The sequence below is a fragment of the Electrona antarctica genome (genome assembly GCF_951216825.1).
Source record: "Electrona antarctica genome assembly, chromosome: 12".
In the NCBI taxonomy this organism is placed as follows: Eukaryota; Metazoa; Chordata; class Actinopteri; order Myctophiformes; family Myctophidae; genus Electrona; species Electrona antarctica.
Window position 1 is genome coordinate 16,652,434 of NC_136793.1, and position 9,915 is coordinate 16,662,348.

The window sequence follows — 9,915 nt, forward strand, 5'->3', positions numbered from 1 at the left end:
ACTGGAGTACCTACAGCTGGTATTGGTGGATGGGAGGATGGACAGAGATCTCTTAAAAATTGTCTGCAAAAAACGCACAATGAGAACACTCATCCTGCAGGGTACATTCAAAGCCAAGATACGTAAAATACTGTCACCTTGTACTCAACTTACCAACTTGGATCTATCACATAATAACCTGACTATATTGTCTAAGAATTCAATTACTAAAATGAATCAACTGAGTCACTTGAACCTCGCCTACAACAACCTTTCCACAGTACCGCACGATGTTAAGAAACTCTCCATGCTTCAAATCCTGAATTTACGTAATAATAATATTCATGATTTAAACTGCTCAGATTTCTTAAATTTAACCAGACTCACACACCTTCATCTAGATTACAATCTCATCACTAAAATAGAACCATGTGTTTTTAAACATCTGAATGAGTTAAAGGTTCTAACTCTGATTCACAATTTTATTAGGAGGTTACACCACAACACATTCAAGATTGCACTACACAAACTAGAATTATTGGATTTAAATGAGAATATCTTCTACAAGATCGGCAAACGGGCATTTTTTGGTCTGAAATCACTCAAGAACTTAGGCATGGTATTCTGTATCCGGTATCCATGGGAAAACAGTTATTTGGAAGGACTAGATGAACTTGAAATTCTTAGTCTACATTTTAATAAAATATTCTTCAAAATGACATCTCCACCTCCCCATGAGTTACAATGGCAAAACAAAAGCACCTTACTGAGGAAACTGAAGAGCTTAACAATACATTTTGGTTCACAAAACCATGCATGGGACATGCCCTCAGATATGAAACAATTGGAAATTTTGAATATTTCTGGTTTACTACTAGACCCAAATAACTCATTTAAATATGTACCACAGTTGAAGACTCTTTCTTTAATAAACTGTAATCTGACGGCCCTGGATTTCCTGACACAAGCCAATCTGACTCAACTCTTCTGGCTGGACCTGAGCCACAATGAGTTGACGGTGATCAATGTCTCTGTGTTCAGTTTTCTCACTGCTCTCAAGTATATTAACATGAATGGCAACCCTTTAGCTTGTGATTGTTCTAATGCTGACTTTCAGCAGTGGATGCAGAACAACAACCAAACACAGGTAGTTGACGCTCACCGCTACACTTGTGGCTTTCCTCTTGCTAAAAAGGGAACGAGGTTTCTGGACTTTGACTATCATTCATGTTGGGTGGACGCTAGCTTCATCTACTTCCTTTCCTCCTCTTGTGTGATTGTGCTAACTCTGCTCACATCCTTCACCTACCACTTCCTGAGTCTGCATCTTCTCTATGCCTACTACCTCTTCCTGGCCTTCCTTTATGATGCCAAGGAAAGAAAGAGGGGGTCTCCTCAGCGCTACGATGCCTTCATCTCCTACAACGTTCACGATGAGCTCTGGGTTTGCAGAGAAATGCTTCCAGTGCTGGAGGGAGAGCAGGGCTGGAGACTCTGTCTGCACCACCGAGACTTCCTACCAGGTACCACCGTACCAACCTCTCTGTATCTAAGTAATACTGTATTTATGTAAATAATCTATAGGAACCTCTGATCCTGATTGGCGAATTCTGAACATTGCCCGGACCACAATAACCTACCTAACCTGGTGGAGACTTGTGCTCTGAGGAGCACTAGTTTTTCTAGTTGCAGCATGTAATACTATAGGCAGGGTATGTGTATATCTATCTGTCTCTCAAGAAGTGAAATAGCTTTGAATGTGGTTTGACTAATGTTGGTATGTTATATTTCCAGGTGCCCCCATCATAGAGAACATTACAGATGCCATCTATGGCAGCAGAAAGATCATCTGTGTGATCAGCCATCATTACCTGGAGAGTGAATGGTGCTCTAGGGAGTTCCAGATGGCCAGGTGGGGGTGCCCTTTCTCTGCTGTTTAACTGCAAATCCATGAAAAATCACACCTGTGTCAACTGAGCAGTGCAGTGTAGGCTTTCCCTACTTAACACCCCCCCCCCCTAGTTAAACCTTTTAACTAGTTCTCTATTAAAATTGTTTTTTACTTATTTCTGTAAAGCGACTTTGGGTATCTTGAAAAGCGCTATATAAATCCTATATATTATTATGAGATCCTCTAGTTAAACCTTTTAACTAGTTCTCTATTAAAATTGTTTTTTACTTATTTCTGTAAAGCGACTTTGGGTATCTTGAAAAGCGCTATATAAATCCTATATATTATTATGAGATCCTCTTATTAAGAGGATCTGAAAGGCTGCAGCCTTTCAGATCCTCTTAATAAGAGGATCTGAAAGGCTGCAGCCTTTCAGATCCTGGTTTACTGTGATATTAGAACAGCTGTAAGAGAGCCTGAAGCACTCTGCTCAGTGACAGGCCTCAATTCTCATTCCCACGTTAAACGACAGCCTCTTGTGGCCAGGGCTGGACTGGGACAAAAATTCGGCCCGGGCATTTTCGCGTGAATTTGGCCCAGACCGGCCCACCACAACCAGCGCGCAGATAGCAGAAACTCTACCACCCACTCCGTCGAGGCACACACACAAACAAGCACCGCCGGGGGGGTCAGGGGGGGCGCTACCTGGTGGCCTGCCGCCTATTGGCCTGCCTGCCTTTTTTTTTTTTTTTTTTTTTAATCATGGCGGCCCCCTACGGTCGCGGCCCACCGGGAAAATGCCCGGTATGCCCGGTGGCCAGTCCAGCCCTGCTTGTGGCTATTGCTTTAACGAACTCCTGCGGATGTAGAACAATGTAAAGAAGAACAAAAGATAAGGGTGCTGTAATCAAATACACACTGTGGTGGATCATTGTATCAGAGCTGGAGGAGGGTAGAGGCTCCATCACAATGAATGGAATGAATTTGAATTAATAATATGCATTTTAATTATTATTAATAATGATAATAACTAGAAGTGCACTCTGTCGAGTGCCTACTTGCTTGTTGCACACAAGTAGGCCATAAATGGCCTACTAGTGCGCAAGCAGAGCGCGCACTAGTGTTGAAAAATGATGATGGTAATTACTTATAAGCTTGTTTGACGTCACACTGGAACACGTCATCGTTACGTCACCGTCAACTATACCCTGGCACTGGTACATATATTTAACACGTCATTATGCTCACGTGTCCATATATGTGTACATGTATATATGTATGTATATTTACTTTTCTGAGTGGTTGGTGGTATAATGTAATCGGCTGGGTCAATTGACACTGAAACGTATCATCATCGTCAACCAATTATACCCTGGCATTGGTACATAATCTAAATCACGATTCACGGAAAACATACCTGCACGGTCAGCTTCCGTATGTCCGTATGACATCATATCACGTGCATGCAGGGACATTGATACATATCTTCATCACGTCATGGGACATATGCTTCGTAGCATGACAAAAACACACCTGCACGGTCAGCTTGGGGCCAGCATATGACGTCATAACATGTGCTGGCCCCAAACACGTGCATCGTAGCACCTGACTGAAACATGACTTGCACGCTCTGCTTGCGCAAGTAATAATAATAAATCACACAAAAGACTATGTTTCTGTATACAGTACTGTATACAGTATAACAACAGCTATATGTTATAAACATTTTCCCAGATTGAAAGGAATAACAACCAATAGGTGTTCAGGCATTAATGTAAAAATAAAGTTGACTTAGTGTAAATGTCTCCTGTGTGCAGCTACCGTCTGTTTGATGAACAGAAGGACGTGTTGATCCTGGTGTTTCTGGAGGACATTCCAGCCCAGCAGTTGTCTCCCTACCATCACATGAGGAGGCTGGTGAAGAGACACACCTACCTGAGCTGGTCCCAGGCTGGACAGCACCCTGGACTGTTCTGGGAGAACCTACGCAGAGCTCTGGACACACCTCACGCTGATCTGGGCTTGAATGAATAATCGATATATTTGTATACATAATTATGTACATTCTTACAAATGGTCTGGACTATTTTGTGGCAAATGAGCCATAGTTTACTACAATATAGACTACAATATATTTTTTAAATCATTTATAGTGTAATGTTTTTTTGTCTTCTTTTTCACAGAATCAAATGTTTCACGCAGGGTCATGACTAATTCATATTTTCGGAACTCACTATGGGAAAGATGTATGGGCTTTATGGCCGACTAAATAGCCATGTAGTGTAATACTGTCATAATTCATTAAAATACTTGCAAAGTTGACTGCCAGATTTGTTTCAGGCTGCGTTTAACCACTGCCAGGCTTTTTTGGTATTTGCTTACCTTTTAAGGAGTCACAGTTATTCATCAATTAGACTATACTATACAGAGTTGGTGCATTTATTGTAAGATGAATTACTTGCATCAGAGTTATTATGTTGAAGCTATTTATTTTGTTTCAGTACACAGCCAGCCCCTCGCCTACAGTATGCCGTTGGTGGTACACAGTGTTTTTCCTCCATGCTGTTGTTAAAACCCCACATGGCATGTTGTCCAGAACCGCTAATCCATCCAATATGCCCATACGTGACCATATACTGATGACATCAGGGATCTCCATTTATGGGCATGAAGGTGATGCGGACAGACACATACAGATCTCCCTAAACTCTGACAACGGGTATAAGGTTATAGCGTTACCAAGTAGGGCATTCATTCCAAACTTGCATCACTTACCATCTGAACACACCAGTCTATCGCACATAACAGGGATCCCCATGGGCTCCCAGGGTGGCGTTGCTGTGGCAATCTATTTGCTATATTAGGGAGCACAAAATGGATCGGATTCTCTGATTGGCTAATCCATCCCATCACCTTCGCAGGTTAGCCAATCTTTGTGGCGCTGTACCAATATAAGTGGACTTGCGTAGAAAACATGTACATTCTTGCTTATGTAGAGTGAGATGTTTTGTTGTGTAGTCCACCTGAAAGTTAGGGAATGGTTAAGCCTCCATGCTGCCGTAGAAGTGGGGCACAAGGTGTACTGCTTTGACTTGGGGAATAACTATGTATTCAACACAATGTCTTTGCACTTGATGAAGTTGCCCCCAATGACATTGGCTAGAGGAGAACATATTTCCTCTAGGTGCTTCGGACACACAGCTGTGCTGGTAGAATATATCGTCTACATCTTTGGAGGGTTTCCTTATTGTAATGAGCTTTATGCATTTGATGTCGACACCCACAAATGGCTGAAGCCCAATATTTCTGGGACTGTTCCAGAATCAAGGTTTCACCACACAGCCTGTGCCTTGAGGAAGGTCATGTATGTCTATGGAGGATGCACTCATCTGAAAGGACAAACTAATGACATTTACAAGTTGGACACTACCGCAATGGTCTGGTCTTTACTTAACACTAGAGGCACTGCACCCCCAGCTTCATCACGTCACTCAGCCACCATCATCGGAACAAAGATGTTTGTATTTGGAGGCATAGTGAACCAGGACGACAACATCAGAATGTTTGACACAGAGACCAACCACTGGATGAGCATGCCTTCTACAGAGCCTTTTCCAAAAAGATGCTGGGGTCATTCAGCCTTTGCCTACAATGGAGAGCTGTACATATTTGGTGGCATCAACAGGGACGAGACCCTCAATGATCTGTGGAAATTTAATCCAGAGACCATCTCCTGGAAGAAGGTTGAGCTGAAGGGGAAATGCCCATCTCCAAGTTCTCCTAGGATCTGTTCCATGGTGGGAGATCGTATCATCCTCCTTCATACTGAAATTTACATCTTAGACTTGCGTCCTAGTCTAAAGACATTATGCAAACTCACAGTTATTCAGTACGGTCTGGAGCAGTCGGGACTCCCACACAACATCATTTGGGAACTCACGGCCATGACTACCAGTGTTGTCCCTGAACGCGCTCATTGAACGATCGTTCACAAACCTGTTCATATTTTGTGTGAATGTGACTAGACGTCCTGTATTTCTGTGTGCTGAACGTTACTGTGAACGCGTTCATTCTGGGCATGTGTGAACGTCACTCTCTGATAGTTCACTTTGTTCAAGACTGTGTGCCAGATTTCCATCTAAACAGGCCTAAATGTGTGCGGAAAAACACCAATCTGTCCCGCTCCTGCTAAAGCATAAAATAATATCCAACACCAAATTAACGTGCACTGTCTCTGGAGTGTGCGCAACGCGATCGAGTTGTAGCGAGGCGATGATGATGTGCTTGTGCGCTCAGCATGCGGAAATATGCAGGATGGATGTGAGACGTTCAGAAACTTTTGCCTTCACAATAAAAGCATCAGATTTGGGCCATGTGAGTTAATTTTCACATGGCCCGTATAAAGACAAGCAAAGTGGAAAGGGATACTGATTCGGTGGAATTTCACATTGCAAAATGATGCAGGAAGAATGGGCACCTAAACACTGTGGGTACCTCAGTGTTAATTTTTCCCCCAAAATATTGTAAAAGTTGTCACTTTATTAATACCAAAGGGATTTTTTAAGGTTTGGACTTTATTCCCAATAGGAATAAAGTATGTGGTTCTATATGGGCGGTGGCAATAATATTGAAAATAGCTTGCAGCAACGTATTGGGAAAAAATGAACTAAAAATAACTAAAATAGTTAATTTTTGGAAACATGAACTAAAACTTTAGTTTTAGTTTTGAAGGATGAACTATGAAGAATTTATTTTCCCCGCTGTGGCGGCGGGTCAAATTCAGGTTTAGCACCCTTGACAGTTATAAGAACCTGACGTCTCTGACTTAGAGCAACCAGAGGGGACTGCAAAGTGCCGGGCTTTCGGTAAAAACATCTTCTCAATTCAGGGCTGTTAAATCTGGAATGAATGAATGAATGAATGATCAAATTTTGACCATGAGAGATTTAGCTTAATTTTAGCTTAATTTCCAAGTTCAATCTAAAAAAATGGTTACTCGACAACCAAACCTGTGACAATAGTCTAGTGCACTTTATGCACAGTTACTTTATTTAAAAATCTTCATTGCCCTATAAAATGCTGCTGAACTGTATCACGTTATACCTTCTTGTAGTATGTTTTATGCTTGTTTCCTAATGCAATGTATTCCACTGTCTGTGCTTTTATTTTTTTATTTTGATGTATAGTGTGGGGACTGTGGATGTAAACTAGCATCTTTGCTAAATACAGGCTATTTACGTTGCATTCACATGTAATGTCCATTATGCACCAAATATGTCCAAATAAACTAATAAAGTAAAGATTAAGGTAAGAAAAAGCCTAGTCAGGAATTATCCTTTAACCATAAATAAAGCTTTTTGTAATTTTGTTAAAACACTGCCTTTCTGCCTTTATTCTTAACTGTATACAACAAACCGTGTGAGGAGTCACATATGTATAATCAGGTGTCTTAGTTGTGGCATAGTTGGCTACCAATCCTCATGCCGCCCTGTTGGGCGTCGCTCACACATGAAAGACAGGGTTATTCCAGAAAATAGTTCTGGAATAACATTACATCAGTAATAATGTGTCAGAGATGAATACCATAAAAATCACACCCGTGTGAACTGAGTGGTGTAAGGTATTATATAGCCTGTCTGACGTAATGAAATCATGTCTGACGTAATGAAATCACACCCGGGTGAACAGGGTAATTTTTCTGCACAAACAAAGCCAGTTGTAGGAGTGGTTTACACCACTCAAAAATGCCAGGGTTTCCTACCCAGGGCCCGCAAACTTTGGAAGGCAGTCATAGCCCTTTGCAAGCCTGCATGGCAACACTTTGTGTTGTGATGATGTCAGACCAGAACTCTGATCAGCCTAATAAAGGTTCTAAGGATTACTTGTCAACTCCATCCAACAGAGACAGAAACGTATTAGTATCTTCCCCAAAAGTTGTTATTCCAGCAGGCAAGCTGTGAAAGAAACCACACCATTATTAAACATAGGTTTGAAACTGACATCATTAGGCCTACATGGGAAAAGACAAGGCCACCATGTTCAGGAAGAACGGAAAGAAAAATCCTGAGGTGTATAGCAACGTTTCAGAGGGGCTGCGGCGACTGTACCGGACCAAACTCTTCCCACTGGAGAACACATATCGATTCCACGAATTCCACTCCCCAGCACTGGAAGACGGCCATTTTGACAGCAAGCCCATGGTGCTCCTGGTGGGTCAGTACTCCACCGGGAAGACCACCTTCATTCGACACCTGTTGGACCAGGACTTCCCCGGCATGAGAATCGGCCCTGAGCCGACGACTGACTCTTTCATCGCTGTGATGCACGGTGAACAGGAGGGTGTGATACCAGGCAACGCTCTGGTGGTCGACCCCAAAACGCCATTCCACAAGCTGAACTGTTTTGGTAACCAATTCTTGAATAGGTTCATGTGTGCACAGATGCCTAATCCAGTCTTGGAGAGCATCAGTATCATTGATACCCCCGGAATCCTTTCAGGGGAGAAACAGAGGCTCTGCAGAGGCTATGACTTTGCGGCCGTGCTGGAGTGGTTCGCCGAGCGAGTAGACCGCATCATCCTCCTGTTTGATGCTCACAAGCTGGACATCTCAGACGAGTTCTCTGAGGTCATCCGAGCCCTGAAGAACCATGAGGACAAGATGCGTGTGGTACTCAATAAGGCTGACCAGATCAGCACCCAGCAACTGATGAGGGTCTATGGCGCCCTCATGTGGGCCCTGGGCAAAATCATCAACACGCCTGAGGTGGCGCGCGTGTATATCGGCTCTTTCTGGTCCCAGGCACAAATGGTCCCTGACAACAGACAGTTGTTTGAAGCAGAGGAGCAAGACCTGTTTTCAGACATTCAGACCCTGCCGCGCAACGCAGCTGTACGTAAGCTCAACGACCTGATCAAACGGGCTCGCCTCGCCATGGTGCACGCCTACATCATCAGCTCACTGAAGAGCGAGATGCCCAGCATGTTTAGGAAGGAATCCAAAAAGAAGGAGCTCCTCTCCAACCTCGACTTGATCTACCAGAAGATCGAAAAGGAGCACAAGATCTCGCGAGGGGACTTCCCCAATATCCACAAGATGAGGGAGCTGCTGGATGGCCAGGACTTTTCCAAGTTCCCGTCGCTGAAGCCCAAGCTGCTGCAGAGAGTGGAGGACATGCTGGCCAATGACATTGCCCACCTCATGAGCGTGGTGCGCCACGAGGAGACCTCCATGTCCTGCCCCTCAGTCAAGGGCGGAGCCTTCGAGGGGTCCACGAGGGGGCCTTTTGGATTGGGATACGGTGTGGGGGTAAGCGAGGGCATCGGCGATCAGGAATGGGTAGTGAGTCGCGAGAAGCCCACCTACGACGAGATCTTCTACGCTCTCTCTCCCGTCAATGGTCAAGTGTCGGCCGCAGCGGCCAAAAAGGAGCTGCTTAAGTCCAAGCTTCCCAACACAGTCTTGGGGAAGATCTGGAAGCTGGCCGTCATGGATAACCACGACTTCCTGGACAATGAGGAGTTTGCCCTGGCCAACCATCTGATCAAGCTCAAGCTGGAAGGTCACGATCTTCCTGCCAACCTGCCTGAACACTTGCTGCCGCCGTCCAAGCGTGCGCCGCTGCTGGAGGCCCAGTTATCAGGGGCCTAAGATGAGCAGCCTAGCAACCGTGTCGCAGCCTATAGAGCTACGTGTTGCCTAGAACTGTGGTTTTGACTCGGGGCACCCATTGTAAATATCTTCGAACTACATAAACTCTGAATTACATTACTACTTTATAGCGCCTTACATTTAAGTCATATTATGTTACATAAATAATAACATACAATAATTATGTCAGAACGACAACTTGAAATGTAAATACGTTTTGAAACGTCTATGGGAAAAATGCATGGGAAATTATTTTCCGGGCTGCTTGTCGTCATGAAAGGGGGCGGGACTGCGACGCTCTATATTCGCAAAACAACTTGTTACAGACCTGTAAGCGCCCATTTGGACCCCTGATTGTCCCCGGACCAGACATTGAGACTTTGGTTCTTATCCAGT

The 9,915-nt window shown here is 43.9% G+C and overlaps 2 protein-coding genes across 2 annotated transcripts in view; both read left to right on the top strand.

Annotated features, from left to right (window-relative positions):
• The window catches only part of LOC306934284 (uncharacterized protein), a gene marked incomplete at its 3' end in the record, with an annotated part of 33,244 nt that extends 31,325 nt beyond the window's left edge, over positions 1-1,919 (top strand). The window contains exons 13-14 of the mRNA XM_079516855.1: positions 1,021-1,502; positions 1,774-1,919. Coding sequence (XP_079372981.1) covers positions 1,021-1,502; positions 1,774-1,919 — 628 coding nt within the window. The remainder of the gene's footprint in view (positions 1-1,020; positions 1,503-1,773) is intronic.
• Positions 1,920-7,905: 5,986 nt separating this feature from the next.
• On the top strand, positions 7,906-9,519 carry LOC306933644 (EH domain-containing protein 1-like; the record flags this gene model as incomplete). The annotated part of the gene is made up of 1 exon (XM_079515959.1): positions 7,906-9,519. One exon carries the CDS (start codon positions 7,906-7,908, stop codon positions 9,517-9,519), a length of 1,614 nt encoding a protein of 537 aa, XP_079372085.1.
• Positions 9,520-9,915: the final 396 nt, after the last annotated feature.